Below are 17,565 nucleotides of genomic sequence, written 5' to 3'. Positions count from 1 at the left end.
AAACCTGTTAGTTGCATGAACTCCGTTGAATGGTTCTTTGGCTCAATCGCGGGTTTATCCCTTTCTACTACCTCTATCCTTCTCACACCACGAATTACAATTTCTTTGTCTCTTCGTCCTTGGTAGCCTTCTTAAGCTTTTCCCTGAGCTTTGCTGCTTCGATAATGTGATGTGCCATGCCGCGGGGCCCACGGTGCCGCCTGGCGTCAGCCGGAGGATTTGTCCGAGGTTTCACCTTCAACTTAATCCGTTTCTTAACCGCTCTGATAGCGCGATCGGGGTTTTCAAGCTCAGATCTTTTGCACTCTTGAGCTATTGTGTCACAGTCCTCAAGGGTTAATTTTACATGTATCACAGGTTCTGTTTCGGGGTCATCCAGAGATTGCTTCTCAGAGACATGGGGCAATTTTGGGAGTTCTGATGTCCGATCATCATTCTTGACAAGCATCGGTCGTTTTGTGGGTGATGTCGGAGCTTCATACACATCCGCTTCTGTAGAAGCACTAGCATCATCTTCGTCTGACAAAGAAGATCGTTTAGCTGGGTTTTGAGCGCTTTGGATTCCAGAGGCCACCGCCGTGTCCGTTTTAGCTGTGGATGGCTGTTTGGACTGAACAGACGCTTGACCTTTTCTAGCCGACAATCGAGGAGGTTCCTAGTCACTGTTTTGCTCCGAGTATGCGGGCGGAAGCTCCTGAGGAGACTCTGAGGTCTTTAGCGGTTCGCTGTTGGTGACCGTGAAATCTCCATCGGCGTCAAGATTTTCGAACGAGGTATCTGATGGTGGTGCTGGTCTTCGACGCCGAGGTACGTCGACGTAAGTCTCTTTGTCTTCATCGCGGACGTAGCAAAGAAAGTATGGCTCTCCACTGGTGCTCAATGTGTTCAAAACTTCATCCGTGCTGCGTTTGACCTCGACGTTGGAATCATTGTATTTGCGCCAAACATCCTGTTCAAAATCGTAAATCCATACCCAATAGTGACCAGACATCAGCTGGCCACGATGGCATATGACTGCATGGAGCCGATATGGATTGCTCTTCAACTTGGAGTAGTAGTTTTCCAGGGCTTCCTCCTTGTCTCTGAGCTCGGAATCCATCTTCTCCCGAATGGCGGTCTCGGTGTCTTTGATGTCTTTTGGCCAGGAAGGTAGACCAGCCGAGGTCACTGAGTTCACGCTAGGTCGGCCAACAAGAAGATAATCGTCATCGACCGTACCATCGAAACTCCAGTCCTCTTCTACGATCTTCACACCATCTGTCATTTCACTGTCTTCTGTAACAGCTGCAATACTGCCTTTGGCGTCCTCTTCTTGTCCAATGCTCTCGAGGATGGGTCCAGTTGGAATCGTGCTCCCAACTGCAGCCTTGGAGGCTTTGATGTCAGATATGCGGCTGGCAGTGGCCCAACTCTCGACTCTTTTTCTGAAGGTCAACGACTCGTGAGGGGCATCCATGTATCGGTCGAGGTATAAGATTTCAGGAATTAGTACCGGGTTGCCATTCTTGCTACCCATAGACTGCGACCGTTGAATGAGTACGTGCAGAACAGGGGGTAGAGTCTTGATGGCTGTATATCGTGAAAGCTTATCTTCTTCGATGATTTCCTGGTCGAAATTTCGGCCTAGAGCTTCGTATAGTGAGCATGAACCTTTGGGAGCGGGAAATGCTGTAATAGACCGATCAAAGCTAATTTCCTTTTGATAAGTCTTGTCATCAAACTTCTTGGTGTAATTGATGGTGGTAACGAAGAAAGTTTTCATGATCTCTTCAAATTGAATACCGGTTGACTCGTCAACGGATGATGGGCGTATAGCGGCTTGAAGACGATTGATGATGCTGCCCATTACCTCTTCTACATCCTGCTGGTCGGTGCCAGAAGACCTTTTTTGGTGTTCCAGAGCAGTCAGCACCTTCTGGTCGACCGTTTCTGGCTCCTCGACATCCCGCATGTTGACATCAGTAGACTCAATGTCCTGGGAAGTGCCGTTCTTCGGTTTTTCGACAGCCTCGGAAATCTCCATAGGCCTATCACTCGTTCGGCTGATTTTAACGACATCCTCATCTTGTCCAACCTCCATCACTGTATCAATTACCTGATCTTCAGTGGTAGTTGGAGAGGTCTCCACTTTGTCATAAGAGCGGTCAGAATCCTCTTCGACAAGTGTCTGCGAGCTGACGGTGCTAGCTGTATCAACTGGGTCGCGGCTGTCATTGGCGGTTACAGTAATCATCTCCACATCGTTGTTCTCCTTTGCTGGGGGTCCAGGGGGCGGTCGAGTAGGAAGCGGTGGCGGCTGAGACTCAGTTGTTACTTCAGCAGAGCTCTTCGTTTCTTTGAGGAGTGTGCCGGTGGACAAAAGGACAGCATTAGCTAGCCTTTGAGACGGACGCGTTGCTACCTTATCGGATTGTTCAAGGTTGTTGAATAGATCCGAAAGCTCCTGTACAACTGAGTTTGGTCAGTTAAGCTATGCGCCAACTAGAGGGTTTACCTAGACAAGAACTTACAAGCCTGAGCAACGACAGCCTCGCCACGATCCAGCTGCATTTTGTTACCACCAAGCAATCGCTCCTTGATTTTTTCGTCCGTCAACTCGAGCTTGAACTTGTCATAGTTGATAACGACGTCTCGAACTGGTTTAACAGTAAAAAGATATTGTAAAAGGCTGTTGAGGTAGCACGTATTTCCAATATTCTCCAGTCCAACCGGAAGATCAAAGTTCGCAGCTTGTGCTGAGGCGCCCGTGGCGCTGCTTCCATCGGGAACTGCAATACCATGCATTTCTCTTAATTCGCTAACTGTGCTTTTGAGACCTGTTGAATTCGTGTGCTCGGCGATCTTCTCCATGGCCTCCAAGTAAGTTGTCTTGGCGTCTTTGTCTTTGGCGTTTCGAATCTGTACGCTTGATTAGACTCATGCTCTAGGCTCAACAACAACAACAATAACAGGTGCATATTTCTGACCTTTTCTTTCACGTCGTCCAGTGTATCGGGCCCAAAACCACTAGCATCACTTAAGCCAAGGATCTCTTTGGCCGTGGGTAAAGAAAATCCTTCCCCATACTCCATCACCAACTCTGCTGTGTAGTTGTCATCGGTAGATGCTTGAGAGATCAGCATCAACATATTTCGCGCGGTGTTAGCACAGCTGGGATCTTGTGCCACCTTTCGTCGAAATGCCTGTACTATGGATTGTGCCTTGTAGTCGTTCAGAGGCTGTAGCTCGAAGAATAGCAAAGCCTGATTTGTCAACCCGCCATCGTCACCGTTTGTTTGACTTTGTACTTGGCTCTCGAAGATTGATGATTGCGTAACAGCGTATTCATTGAGCTGTTCGTCGTTAAGGTCATTCCCAATACTCATAAGAGCATCAATGAGTGCTTTTCGCTTATCAGGAATCATTTCCCACTGTCTCTTGTAAGCATTGACAACAACCTCCTTCGGCTGATTCGGCAAAACGCCCATGATCTCATAACGCGTGATATTCACTAAGACAGAATCCACGTTCGGTACCTCTGCGCATCCCAAATCGGCATGTAGACCAGGGGTGCAAAGCTCAGCAGGCTGGCCGCCTCTGTGTATAATGCACTGAACTTCAGATCTCACATCTTCGATGTATGCTCGATATGTCCCTAAATCGGTAGCCCCAGAGGGGTTATCTGACCGAGGAGGGATCGGTGGTGTGAAAGTCCCTCCATCGACTCCATCTTCCGCTACATCAACTGTTTCCTCGAATTCGAGTTGTCTGAACATTTCAAAACATCGAGTCCCGAAGAGTACAAAAAATCGCTTATTCCTTTTAGAAATACTCCTGGCGTTCTCCTGTGAAGTGGCCTCAAGTAAGTTCTTAAGATATGTGTTCAGGTTCAGAGGAGCTTGCAGTGCCCAGTCATCAGTTGCCGCGGCGTACCGGTCCGGGTCCTGTTCCTTAGCACGGCGCACATTCTTACGAATGGTATCGTGGTCAAGTAATAGGTCGATCCACTCGCGAGTCATGCGAGGTTCCGAGATTTCCAGTGTGACTGAGAACGTGCATGGGCCGGCTGAGCATGCAAAAGGCTCGCGAGCAACTAGTGGGTAATACTTATTTCGTTGTCTGTTGTCAATCTTGACGAGTGGCGAAGGTTGCGACTCTTGCCCAACCCAAACAAGATGATGCCAGGGGAATCTCGCATCACTCGGAGGCCACTGTTCCTGTTGAGGGTTGCATGACTCTTGAGAGTGTCGCTCGTCCCATGACATCTTAAACACAAAATGAAAGTGGCAATCAACGCACACCGAGGACAATACCCGCGTTGAGTTGGTTGAGTAACTCTGGTTACCATTTATCATCAATCGATGGGGATGCTCCCATGGATATGGTGTGTTGAGTTCTGTTTTGCGCAACCGTCCGAAGACATCGCATACAGTGAAGTTATTGTGCAAGAGTTCATATATCCATCTCGAAGGGTGACATCCTGGAAGCAGTACAGTTGGCTACCGAGCTTGATTCTTAGGGCAATTGTAAACATACCTCCCAAATTTTGATTTAGTATCCTGGCTTTAAGAGGCGTCGAGTTTTCAGTGACAGAAGTTCCACTTGTCCCAGGTAAAGAAGCGTAGCTCGTATCTAGATCCTGTGCGGACCTCAGGTCGTATCGGCTCGCCATGAGGAGCTACTTGGATGCTTGATCGATGTGTGATTGACAGTACTGCTTGATAAAGCCGCTTGTATACTTTATCAAGATGTGAGGTCGGAGGTAATATAGTGCGTTGGAGAGGGACAGATTCCAGTTTGTGGATTGCGGGGTGGCACTTGTTGGACTACTAGCAGACAGGCAACCGTGGGATAAATTCTTCGTGCAACGTGGAGAGATACGGTCCGCTGAACAGTGGAATTAGTTCGCTGGGAAGATTCAGTTTCGTTTGCGCGGAATTCGTTGGATCGGTGAATGAACAACCCCAGTCTGGTGGCGGTCGAAGCTCGAGCTATGAGGATGAATGAAATCGTACGGGTCGATAGCTTCGTGCTTATTTAATCATAATTTCGTGAATCGAGACCTGTGGCGAAAACAACGAATAATAAACGTCAAAAGAGGCTAGCTGAGAAGAAATAATTTGGATGCCTGGAAAAGTTTGACGACGCTCGCGATGATGGCGACGTAGACAAAACGACGGTAGCTGACGCAGTGCTCTTTCTTGGCCTATGCGATGGATGATGCAAGTGCTGAGTCAGCATCTTAATCGGGGTGGAAGGCTCAATCTGGGGGTTAATGCGACAGCTTAGATGACCTTTACCTATCAAATACAGAAGGCAACTAGGTTCTATCGCCTTCATTTTCTTTCTTTTATTAAATTAGTAGGTAGTATTAAAGCTGTTTTAATTAAGCTTTAGCTTACGTACCTTTTTTGGGTTGGCAAGTTCTATTTCCATGCCGAAAGGTCATTGAATGCGACACCTTATGCGAAAATCCCACCGAACTTGGGGAAGACAGTGACTGTACATATGCATTTCATCAGCGGCGTTCTCGCTACGTCCTGTTCCACGCATATGTTTCTCGTTCGCAATTAGCCGAACGCGCCTACCCCAAGTATCACTTGAATCGCATCTTTCCCTTTATCGATTAATGAGAAGTTTCTCATACAGCTGATATCTGACGCGTCCCCTGTTCATGGCATGGTCCAGTGACAACTCAGGCTCGTGCTACTCATCGAAACGAAGCAGCACAGGTAAGATTGACTCCAACCTGAGGAAATGTCCCTATTTGCTACGCATAGTAAAACGAAGTACACACAATGTCAGCAAATGACATTCACCTCCGTGATTCTGCGTATACAAAGTGTAACATTTGTCTGGGCCCAGAAACCAAGCTCGAACGAAAAAGACGGATGGAGAAAAATAATCGATATCAGTATCAGTATCTAAGCAACTTGCCTTCTAGGGAATAGAAATGCATTCTTTTCCTCATTCTTCTTGATTATCAATACTAGTAAAGCAGACAGGAAATTTGGCACAGAACCTCAATATACTTGAAGATTCTCATCAGCAATCTACTTACTGCCTAGTAGGTAGGTAATTAAGAAGGTATTCGTTACTAACAAGTTGAAAACACTGGTGATTTGTAAACCCCTCTCGATCTAAAGAAACAAGAGTCTAGGAATGTGTATCAAAATACGGCTTTTTGAGTAATACGATTTATGAGGTCCCAAATAGGGTTTTATAGAGTTGGCCTCAGGTATTAGGTATCGTTTGTGGGACTGCAACCTGGAGGTATCTGCTGGAAACAATACCTCTGATTCCATCTAACGCCAAGCTTGATGCTGAAGCAGGGTTCTCACCAAACAGTGTCGTTATCAATCCATTACGAAAATAGTAGTACAGTATTTCGGTTTTCATTACGCCAAATTGACTTAAGTCGTAAAAATAGGACAACGCTACTTTTCGGTGGATAGCATCTACAGCAATAGATCTCAGGATATCACCAACACTCACAAACAGCGTCCAATCAGAAAACAAGTCAACCCTGCAGATCATCTTTCATTTCCCGCGTCACGGAAAGGCGCCACCCGGCACTAAAGCGAGTTAAAACGCTCAGCGCTTGAGCGGTTAGCGCTCCGTCCAACCGTAACGGTCAATTAGCCGCCCATTCTTCTGGCCCCTTATGCAGATTCCCTCAAACATTAACGCTGCAACCACGCAACAGATTAAGTAACTTCAAAAGTCTTATTTCCGAGATCCATTGCCTTTTTTTCTGGAGTATCTGATGCGCTGGAAAGTATGCGGAAGGGGTCATCAGCTTTGGCATCTTTTCTTGCAGTGGGACTGCCATCATGCTGAGTTGTCTACAGATGGTGCGGCACTCTGCCAGGATGACCCTCCCAGAATATAGCGCGGAAGCCGAAGTATCGGACTATCTACAGGAGCTAGTATTGGTTGACTTCCGTTCGGCGCTTAATCCAGGCTGATTCTGTAAAGTTAGGTAGCATTGTATCCTTGACGGCCCAGTTATTCCTGTTTCGTGATAATGAACCATCGACCAACATGCATACTCCTCTTGCCTTAACACATCTTCTGCTTTTTTACTAGACATTCTGTTTACTCATTGGATTGAGAGGTGTTGGTTCCAAACACTTGCTTCTTATGGAAAGTTCTACTGTTCATCAATTGTCACTATGATACGGCAGTCTTAATGCGGTTGTCACCCAGCACTTGAGCCTCGACATTTCTTCTTCCTTTTCAATTAATTTGTGTGAAAAGTGGCAGGCCACTATTTCCCTTTCTATATATCTTTGTTATGTCGAGCTGGGAGACGACAGCCCTTCGGCTGCACGGCAATGTGGCCGCCGACTCAACACCAAGCTCTCTACACAAGAGTCTACCACTACTACCAAAGAGAAATGTCAAGGCCAGGACAGCTTCAGGCGTGAAAGGGGTATCTTCGCAAGAGAAAAGCCACAGGACGAAAGGATGGAAACCACTCTCGCTTTCGACGCCGATGTTACTCGCTATGATCGCACTTACGATTCTTCTCGCCGTCGCCGTTGAGACATTAGCACAGCGCAGTGCAACACAAGGTGGTCTCGCTCTCTCACCTTCTCTTGATGATATGCCCGGGTATGCCAAATTCAGCTATCTTTATGTGCCAACTATTATTGCTGTGTTGTACAGTATGCTTTGGAGCTGGATCGATCTGGACGTTAAGCGGATGCAGCCATGGTTCGAGTTGTCTAAACGTGAGGGCGCCACTGCCGAAAACTCACTGTTTCTGGACTACCAATACGAATTCGTGGCTCTTGTTCCTTTCAAATCAGCAAAGAGAAAGCATTGGCCCGTTTTCTTTGGGGGAACTGCTATGGTCATCGTCTTTTGGGCACTAACACCCCTTCAGAGTGCTCTGCTTGGTACAGGTATCGTAAAGCAGACTGACATGACCACACTCGTGAACAGGTCTCAGCTGCTTCCCGTTGCCGAGCATGTTGTGGTCCTTGATCCCGAGTTCCTCAATACAGGGTATGCCATAGGCTGGCTCGGTCAACAATTTCCTGCCTTCACGACGCCCGAATATGCGCTCCTCCCATTTTACGCAGGTACAAGCCCCAAGCTTGCTAACTTGGAAAATCGTCAAGCAGTCCCTTCGAATATAACCGCAGAAACTACCAAGCTTTGGACTGAACTCAACTGTTGGCCTGCTGAGATCGCAAGGAAAGGTATCCGAAGCAAGGAAGAGTTCAATTTTTTGAACGGACAAGGTTGTAATACAACCGCTGGGTTTGGAGCAAGAAATGAGACAAGAATGTTCTACATTGGCTTTTATACCAGTCCTTATTCGGACTTCCAAATCGAGAACCCAAGATGCGGGCGGACTCCTGATTCAATACATCAGTTCTTGGCGATCTGGGCCAAAGCTATTCCTGTCGATTGGGACCCATCGCCAACCTTCAACATCTCTGCCATGTTTTGTCAGCCTCAGTACTTCAAGCAGAAGGTTCTGGCAACAGTCAACGCGGAGACCTTCGAACCAGATAGGGGATCTATCCTGGAACTTGGACCACGAGAAACTCTTTCAGATAATGAGTTTAACAGAACTGCCTTTGAGTATCTCATTGCAAATGGGATGGCAGAGACACCGATTACGAAAGATTATCCCTTCAATGCTGTTGTTGAACAACATCCGCGACTGAACCACACCAACCTCACGTTTCCTGTATCTAACATGGTTGGCTTCGCATTGGCGGGAAAGGACTTGGATAAGGATCAATACGTACATCACGACATACTGCACAAAGCATACAACGACGCTCACAAATACCTTTTCTCGATTGCAACAACGACTATCTTGATGAACTCGACCACCTTTTCTAACAAGACTGTATCTGTCGAGTATTTCATGACTGGGGTTATAGTCAGTCGAACTTTTGCGACAGCGGTGGAATGTTTCTTGCTCATTGTCGCCATTTTTACAGGACTTGTTTTATGGTTTTCGCGGGCCGCACCAAGCAACCTGCCAGTAAATCCGTCTTCGATAAGACGTTACATCGACTTATTCGGCGACAGCCCGGAGGCACTCAGCACATTCAAGCCTGTGGGTTACACTGATGATAAAGGCCTTCTTGAAGAGTTCAAGATGGACAATTTCCAGATGATAGCCAAGGATAACGGTACTAGGGTAGAATTACTGATTCACTCGAGGCTTCAAGCACCAGAATCTTATAATAAGTCTGTTCCAAAGGACTACTATGATCCTGTCAAGCCTTTAGCCCTCAAGAAATGGGCCGGTCTCCTCTTCATTGTCTCCCTGATCGGCGCCATGGCTTTTCTGTCGTACTTAAAACAGCAGGAAACCATACTGAATGGTCCGAGGTCTCTCATAATGGAATTGATAGTCTTACTAATGTGGACGCAGGTTTGATTCGTCCTTCCAATAATTTCGAAGTCCGTCAACTATTGGAGAACTACATCCCGACTATCTTCGCAACACTCGTTGAACCCTTCTGGGTCTTGTTGAACAGACTGCTTTGCGTTCTTCAACCTTTCAAAGATCTTTCGGAAGGGAAAGCAAAACCAAAGAATACGATTGACGCTACATACACTTCAATTCCGCCCCAGCTGGTCTTTTGGAGAGCTTTGAAATCAAAACACTTCGTCCTTGTCCTTGTCTGTTCCATGGCTCTCCTTGCAAATCTTCTCGCTGTTGGCCTCGGTTCCCTTTTCAACGAGAATATTACAACTGCGAATTATACGGTCACCATGATCCCAAATTTTGCGCCACGATTCAATAATGATTCCGTCTTCGAACTCACTGACTTTTTACAACGGGATCTCATTACTACTAGTTTTTACCAAGACCATTTTTATATAGCAATGGCCAACATTACTTCGGGGACACTTCTTCCCCCTTGGATTTCACAAGAGTACTACTTTCAGAAACACCAACTCAAAGACTCGACTTTCAATAGGACCGGAGATCTTTACACTATCAGTACAAGAGGCTTTGGTGCTAGTGCTAATTGCAGTGCTATACCAACTCATGAATTGACCACTAAGTACGAGATACCAGAATTCTGGCCTGAGTACCGGATGAACCTGAGTCAATGTACAACTGATGACCAGTTCGTCGCAAAAGCCGTACCGGTCATTCGCCAAGCAACAAATAACCGATCCACGGGTGTCTCAGCGATAGAGTATAGCCACACAGTCGACAGCACTTTCTCCTCGCCGCCTTGTGCGCGAACGATGACTTTTGGATGGGGTCGTACTCTAGAAGCGAAGAACATTAACGGCACAGTCGAGGCCAGTTTCATGGTCTGTCGTCCAATATTTCAAACCGCCATGTTCAATGTCACAATCGATCCTCTAGGTAATGTTATCTCCTATGAGAAGACGAGCGATCTCAAGGCCACAATGGACTACAACAACTCAAGTCTGCATACCGATATCATATTTCAGACCTATAATCCGCGGTGGAATACAGATCCTCAATGGCATAACCACACACTCTCGATGAATTGGATGAGTCATCTCATTATGGTTATCAATGGTTCAAGATCAACCCTCGACCCGAAAACTCCCACGCCGGATTCGAAAGACCTGATACCAGTTGTTTCTGACATATACCGCCGTGTTTTCGCCATCTTCCTCGGCCTAAACGATCATATTTTTGAGAATAATGATGAGGGCGAATCAGTTGCTGCAGTACGACATACAAAAGAAACTCGAATTTTTATGGAAGATGCGTCTTTCATCATCACCATGACAATACTTGCCCTGAATACCATTGTTGCTGGCTTATTCTATATCAAGACTGTTGCTTTTGTCTTGCCACGCATGCCAACGACTCTTGGTGCAGTCGTTGCGTATTTTGCACCAAGTCGTCTTGCTACTGTGGCTTACAGAGATGCGCCAGGTCGATCCTCTCGGACCATTAGCTTTGGAAGATATATTGGGGCGGATGGGAAAGTACACGTTGGGATTGAGGCAGATCCTCACGTTGTGCCTATTGATCCTTCATCACTCGGACCACAAAGAAATTATTTTAAGTTTCTTAGATTCAGGGGGGGAAAGAACATGGACAAGCCGGATCGAAGTGAGACATGGCTTTGAAAACCCATGGAATAGATGAATATGACTTACGATTGTAACACGAAAGCATGAACGCGTGTCAACACGAGTAAATGTTAAATAATAGACCTACGAACGCCAGGGCTCGTTACGCTCCTTTGGAAGGGTACTCCTGGAAGGTTTTTGTTGAGTACATCACCGACTTCCGTTGATAAGACAGCTCATTTATCTATCTGTGTACAGAGCTCAAGTTGGTAAGCAAGAGTCAATCGAAACCGCCACGTCTGTCTGTAATGCGCAATTAACAAGTCAATACGAGATAATAGGATTGAGTACAATATTCATTTGCATTTTAATTCTACAACGAAGAATGCTGCCGTGTGGAAGCGAAAGAAGTCATACAAGGAAAGAAAAGTGATTTAGTCCCCCAGGCGCCTAACCAAGCCATATACCAGCCCCAAGCCTCCATGAGCACGTTCTTAACCTTCATAAATTTCCTAGATCTGCGAGCGCTTTGCTCGGCGCATGTTCCTTTTGCCTCGCTTAGTGATCATGGCAATATCAGCACTTTGACCGGGGGTGCAAGTGACACCAGAAGAGAGCTGCTGGGCGGCAGTCCAAGCACCACTGGCACAGCGCTGGAAAGTTGAGCCGCCGATACAGTTCCATTCGCCCTCGTTTGTACAGGCAGTTCCAGCAGCGAAACCACTACTTCCAGCACCAGAATCAGAGCCGCCACCGCCAGAGCCAGAGCCAGAGCCAGAGCCAGAGCCAGAGCCAGAGCCAGAGCCAGAGCCAGAGCCAGAGCCAGAGCCAGAGCCAGAGTCAGAGCCGTCCGTGGGTGTCTCGGGAGCAGTAGGAGCTTGAGTGGCAGTAGGTTGAGGGGCAGAAGGCTGAGAGACAGTGATGAAAGCGCCACCAGGGACTTCAGGGGTACCGTTGGAACCAGAGCCAGAGCCAGAGCCAGCACTGGGAGCGGGAGTGGTCGCAGGCTGAGTGGGCTGAGCACCGACGTTCGTAGTAGGAGCAGCAACGGGAGCCGAAGGCTGGGAATCATCTCCGCCAGAACCACCACCAGAGCCGCCGCCGGAGCCGGCCTTCTGACATCCCTCTCCCTTAGCATCAGTGAGCAAAGTCTTCAGCTTACTAACGTCTTTGCCGGGGTTGGGGAATTTGAGGTCAGTGTCGGCAAGAGTTTCACAATCATTACCAATGTTGGCAACAAACATGTCGGGGAGAGAGTCCAAGTAGTCTTTGGAGCCACCGGAGCCCTCAACATTAATAGCGGCACAGTTCATGTACATCTCGCGATTGCCGACGTGGTTAAACCAGGTCCAGGCAAGGGTGTATTCACCAGCGGCCAATTCCTCAGGGATGGTGAAGTCATATTTATCGGGGTTCTCGGCCTTGGCATTGTCACCCAAGTTGCCGGTAGCGGTTCTTGAAGGACAGCCGCCTTCGATGGACTTGATGACCTTCCACACCGAGTCCTTGGTTGGGTTCTTGTCAGTGGTAAGAGAAACCTGGCATGAGCCTCCACCATGGACAGCTTGGCCAGTGAAGGAGAGCTGCTGCGTGCTGCCTTGCTTATAGACGTTGTTTACGGAACCATCGTTAACAGCACCCTTGCAAGGGAAGTTAGCCCCGCTTGCATCCAGAGGGCTGTTATCTGGGCTTCCGTAGGGCTTGGGATTGTTCATGAGCATATGAGCACTGGCCAGGGAAGCCAGGCTGGCAAAAGTGAAAGCCTTCGCGAACATTTTGATTGAGGGGTGGAAAAGTCTAAACGTTCCTGACGATAGACTTGATGTTCCGGTAGTGAGATTGCCGTCAAGACAAGAATCGAGTGATATGGGTATAGGACTGAAGAGTCGTAGCTCGATTTGAGTATGAGTGAAGGAAGGGTCGAATTGCACCAGGCAATACGCGAATGTCGTCGAGACAGAAAGGACTAGCCTTTGGAAAGAAAGAAGAAGGAATGGAAATGTCGTTGAGACAATCTCACTTTGAAGGACTGGCTGGAGACTTTTGAAGTCGTTGGTGAAGAAGAATGGTAACACGGGGGAGGAAACGGCGTCTTATATGGACTTGAGCTCGCTCGATGGACTGGCCACCAGTGTTCTGAGGGCAGACATAGAGGCAAGGGGATTCCGTGAGTGGGAGAAACACCCGCGAACGGACGCGGCTGCATGCGACTCAGAGGCGATCATAGTGGACCTTTTCTCCGTATAGCCAGGGAAGAGTCAACTGCTAGTAAACATGCATAGCCACTCAGGTTTCTTCAATGCAATTACTGAGTCTCGTTTCGAAGCAAGGCGGAGGGGTTAGGCCCGGAGGACCAAGAGACAATTTGCAGCAAGCGATGCATGATAGGCTGACGACAATGTTTCAAGACTCATCTGGTCACGAAAGGAAAGTGTGAGTGGACTGGACCCATGCATACCCCAGAGGAAAAGACGAGGTTTTCCCCTGACTAGCGATTCGTGTGTTTGCAGGGAACCTGTCCTGCCTGAGAGAGGGATCTGTATGGAAGACGACAACGGATCTATTGCCGTCGCCCTTGTTCAGCTGCGAGGCCCCTGTATGGTTTGTTCAAGCGCCTTCTACAAGAATGATGAGCCACTCAATGATTTGTCGTTTGTAAACGGGTTCAATGCCGTCAGCTTAGCGTAGGCCGCCGATACATACTCCATTGTGGCAAGGGAGCTTAGTCGGTGAAGTGATGACTGAGAAAAGAATATGTGGTTGGGGCGCAAGGGACTCCAGTTGTGCGACCACCAATCAGGCCCTGTCGAACCAAGTGCTCGGGAAAGACGATGGCCAGACTGGGGACTTTGAACAACCCTGCTCTCAACGTCATGCTACGGAAAATAGCACAGAAGGCTTCTGTTCATGTCCTGGAATACATTTCACCTTGGAACTACCCCTTGGGTTCTAACATGCTGGAAGGCTCGACAGGAAGATTCACATAATAATTCGACATCCATCTGATGATTTGCCTCAGTGATCCGAGCTCATTGTCGAGTCAATGCATTGTTCGGACATCCGTGTCATCCCCTGCAGTGGCAGTCCGTCGTGCTGGGCCAGCCATTACGAGAAACCTAGCTCTTGATAGCGGGGTTCCGATGCCAATCAGGGGGCGATGACAGGGATAAGGCTGAGCGACAGGGGTATGGCCAAGCGATCGTGTTGAAATGGATTAGTGGCTTGAAAGTCCAGAACCAGTCAGTTGTCTCATTCTTGCCAAGACAAGAAAAATTGAGGATAGTGAGATTTGACGGCCACAGAGAGGAATTTCGCAAATATCTATGCTGCACATCGAGATACCGCTAGGTATAAGTTCGCAGCTACCATGAGTAGCTTGGCCTTGACCTTGGACCTTGGTGCGACTAGATAATAGTATCGGAGGTTCGACTGGATCCATTGTCATTGCAGGCTGGGCATTCTGGAGGCCTGCCATCTTCAGCAACCCCCTGAACGATCGCCTCCAAGTCAGGGGGCAGCTGTAGATCTTGAACAGGGCAAAAATCTTTAACGTGTGGTCGAAAAGATCTCAAAGAATGTCTCCTGACACTCCTCCCTTTTTGGGATTTATCTCCGTGTGACGAACTAGGACGGCAGGGAACCGTCCCTTGGACTCTCGGAGAGATAATCGTTTTTCTTCTCCCTCATGAAACAGGCGCAGTTTCATAAGTTGCTTCCTTAGTGACAATGGGCTCTTATGACAAGCCAATCATAAAGAGAATGTATCATACACGAGGCGTGGGCGCCTTGCGTAAGTTGCGGATAAAGGCCTCATTCTGAGAATTTCTGCAGGGAGTTGTCATGATGTTTCGCGTCTTGGTGTTTTGGTGTTTCGAGTTTGGATGAGAGGTGGTGTTGGTGTTGGAGTGGGATTGAGAGATCTCATGTTGGTTGGAAAGCTGGGAATATGTGTAGCGCCCGGAGGCAACCGAAACTTCTTCCTAGCCAACGTGGCAGGCTGAGTGGTCAGCTACAGTGAGTGATAGCACTTACAAGTCTTCTTAGCGTATGGTCTATCGACAGAGGCTTTGTGCCTAACTTCTTTTTGAGGCCAAGGTGAGATGACGCTTGCGTCTAGAGCACGCTTCACAAGATCCGAAACCAGAAATTTGATGTTTTGTACCTCTATTGGATCTGGCAGGCGCATGATGAGATCCAATCGCCGTGTTACATTAACGCCAGATACAGCTCTCTTTAGGGCTGACGGCACTATATGCAGACAGCTCGAAATAGTATTGTTGTTGTTGTTTTCGACACTCTCACATACGGTCACCAATGGTGAATCGCGTATAGTCGCCGATATATCTTCAGTGACAGCTGTCTAGGTTAGGCGATTTTTCAGCCATTCTCGTGACTAGAAGCTCATGCAGCCCAACCAACAAACAGACCTGGAAAAAAAAACAGGGGTGGTATCAGACGAAACACGGCGATTCTCTCATAATATCTACCAAGGTCCAGGGTCTTAAAAAGGGTCTCGGAGTTCAGATGATCCTCACTCAGCTCGTACTTGTAAAACTTGACAACGACAACCATGGTTGAGATTCAACTTGAGAATCCGCATGAAAGCACCGACCACATTTCTCCATCAAATATCCACGCGTTAGGCCAATTGAACATTGTCGATCTTATTAGTCTCTGTCCTAAGTTTCAAACATAACGAACAGGGCCGGGTATAGCAGCCGCGTAAACAGGTGGCGTGAAGCCATATTCCTCTCGGACAACGAGGAGGATTTCCACCTGTAACCCTTGACCCAAGCACGTTCGGAGAGAACCACCGGGAACCATCAGCCACATTTCACATAGATTAATACAGAACGAGGCTCTTTGCCACTATACACTTATTGATAATTCTAATTCCAACTTGCACTGGAAAGGAAGCTTCTCGACACTTGTTACTTAAAGGATTCGCCGCAACGTTTCGTCAGCAGGTAGACCTAATGCGTTGCGAACTTGTATCATCTGCAAAGATGCACTAAATCTGGCAAAGTTGAGACTCTAGCTTATATCCTTCATTAAAGGAACCGGATACATACATGCATCTTCAGTATACTGAAATAAAGGTTGCGATAGCCCGTGGACAGGTGCGTCCCGGCAGCCTGGGACAATTTAACCGCCCATGGCTTAATGAGTCCCAACGCTCTGTCGGCACAAGGTCAACGTCAGACCTGCAGTTATGAATTACTTTACGATGCGTTGTCCAATTCTTGGCACAACCGGGCGCTTGCGAAACTCTTTAGAGATAATTATTTGTCTATTTCATCTCGTACGACTATATCATCTATCTATGAGGCCCATTCCGCCAACCGGTTTGCTGGTGCCAGTGTCTCTATTCTTCACCGCTCTAAGGCAAATCCATTGCAACCAAGCAAGCGACTGACCTCTGATACTGGGAAAGCGCTTACAGAAACAGGTGTTTACTTCCACTCATCCCACTCATTATTGGCGGTTCCTTCGGGGATGTCTGCATCCGTATCATTAGTATAAGCACCTGAGCATGGTTGAATAAACTTACCCTCGCCAAAACCCAGACCAGCGCGAGTCCAGTTCTTCATCTTCGACTTTCGAAACTCTTCAAAATCCCACTCGCCCTTCTCAAGGTGATCGGGGTTGTTGAAAACGTAGACAAAAGTCTCCTTGGCCTCCCCCTTCTCAGGGGCAGTTCCGTCTTTGTTGAGAAGCTTGACTTTAACCTTCTCCTTGAAGTACTCGGATCCCTCAAACATGTCGAGCTTGTCAACGTTGCCGTCAGTCAGTCCAGTGGCATATATGCCAAGGACAGTGTGGCCCTTCTCGGGGACCACTGCAGGGTAATCCGCAGACTCAACTCTGTGGCGACAGTAGCCGTCTAGGATAGCGGGAGTGAATGTGTGCATGTCCTTGATGGCCTTGGGAGGGTCACGATTGCCGTAGCAGACAGTGAAGAACACCTCGGGAGCCATCTGAGGTAATAGATTAGTACTCGATTTCGAAAACGACTTGTAAACCCACCAGGGTGCCTGCATAAGCTTTAGTCAACACGGTTCAAGGAGTCTTAAGATACATCACTCACCATAGAAGAAAGCCGTAAAGTCGCCACTCATTTTCTCGGGGTTTGGTTTGAGGTGAGAATATCGTGTGTTTGAGTCACTATGTAGATGGATGTGATAACCCAGTTACAAGATTGCGTAGCGAAATGTGGTGCGGATGATTTGTGACAGAGGAGTTTAGCCTGACGAGAAAGAATAGAGTTTAATATATAGTCCACAGAGGAGAGTAGAGTTATAACTAGGGAAAACCTTTGCGAGTTGGGTTGATGTCTGCTTGATCAGTGAATCATCCTCCGTTACCCTATCCCTGAGCTGAGGTTATCAAGCGCACCGTAATCAGTGGGGCAATCAGCACGTATGAGGAATTCTGTATCGAATTCCCCTTTCTGTGCTATTATTTGCCTGACAAGCATATTGAGTTGTGAAATTGGTTTCGCTAATATGTTACATGTAGCTGTTCCATATCCTATACAAG

The 17,565-nt window shown here is 47.7% G+C and overlaps 4 protein-coding genes across 4 annotated transcripts; 1 reads left to right on the top strand and 3 right to left on the bottom strand.

The window, feature by feature from the left end:
- Positions 1–52: 52 nt before the first annotated feature.
- Positions 53–4,664, bottom strand: FOBCDRAFT_288890 (uncharacterized protein). Its single transcript, XM_059611734.1, has 5 exons — positions 4,516–4,664; positions 2,967–4,459; positions 2,511–2,898; positions 664–2,451; positions 53–627 (listed from the first exon to the last, which is right to left on the bottom strand). The coding sequence occupies exons 1-5, from the start codon at positions 4,649–4,651 to the stop codon at positions 95–97; spliced, it is 4,338 nt and encodes a 1,445-aa protein (XP_059464217.1). The 5' UTR covers positions 4,652–4,664; the 3' UTR covers positions 53–94.
- A 2,612-nt stretch (positions 4,665–7,276) lies between these two features.
- On the top strand, positions 7,277–11,082 carry FOBCDRAFT_248286 (uncharacterized protein; the record flags this gene model as incomplete). The annotated part of the gene is made up of 3 exons (XM_059610833.1): positions 7,277–7,596; positions 7,651–9,335; positions 9,386–11,082. 3 exons carry the CDS (start codon positions 7,277–7,279, stop codon positions 11,080–11,082), a joined length of 3,702 nt encoding a protein of 1,233 aa, XP_059464216.1.
- Positions 11,083–11,368: 286 nt separating this feature from the next.
- FOBCDRAFT_257513 (uncharacterized protein) lies at positions 11,369–13,153 on the bottom strand. The gene has a single exon (XM_054703445.2). It carries the CDS (start codon positions 12,798–12,800, stop codon positions 11,538–11,540), a length of 1,263 nt encoding a protein of 420 aa, XP_054559420.1. The 5' UTR covers positions 12,801–13,153; the 3' UTR covers positions 11,369–11,537.
- Positions 13,154–16,310: 3,157 nt separating this feature from the next.
- FOBCDRAFT_17741 (uncharacterized protein) lies at positions 16,311–17,359 on the bottom strand. The gene is made up of 4 exons (XM_054703444.2): positions 17,114–17,359; positions 17,053–17,060; positions 16,577–17,003; positions 16,311–16,525 (listed from the first exon to the last, which is right to left on the bottom strand). Exons 1-4 carry the CDS (start codon positions 17,142–17,144, stop codon positions 16,479–16,481), a joined length of 513 nt encoding a protein of 170 aa, XP_054559419.1. The 5' UTR covers positions 17,145–17,359; the 3' UTR covers positions 16,311–16,478.
- Positions 17,360–17,565: the final 206 nt, after the last annotated feature.

Source organism: Fusarium oxysporum, chromosome II (genome assembly GCF_013085055.1).
Source record: "Fusarium oxysporum Fo47 chromosome II, complete sequence".
Classification (NCBI taxonomy): Eukaryota; Fungi; Ascomycota; class Sordariomycetes; order Hypocreales; family Nectriaceae; genus Fusarium; species Fusarium oxysporum.
This window is presented reverse-complemented; position numbering and strand designations above follow the sequence as displayed.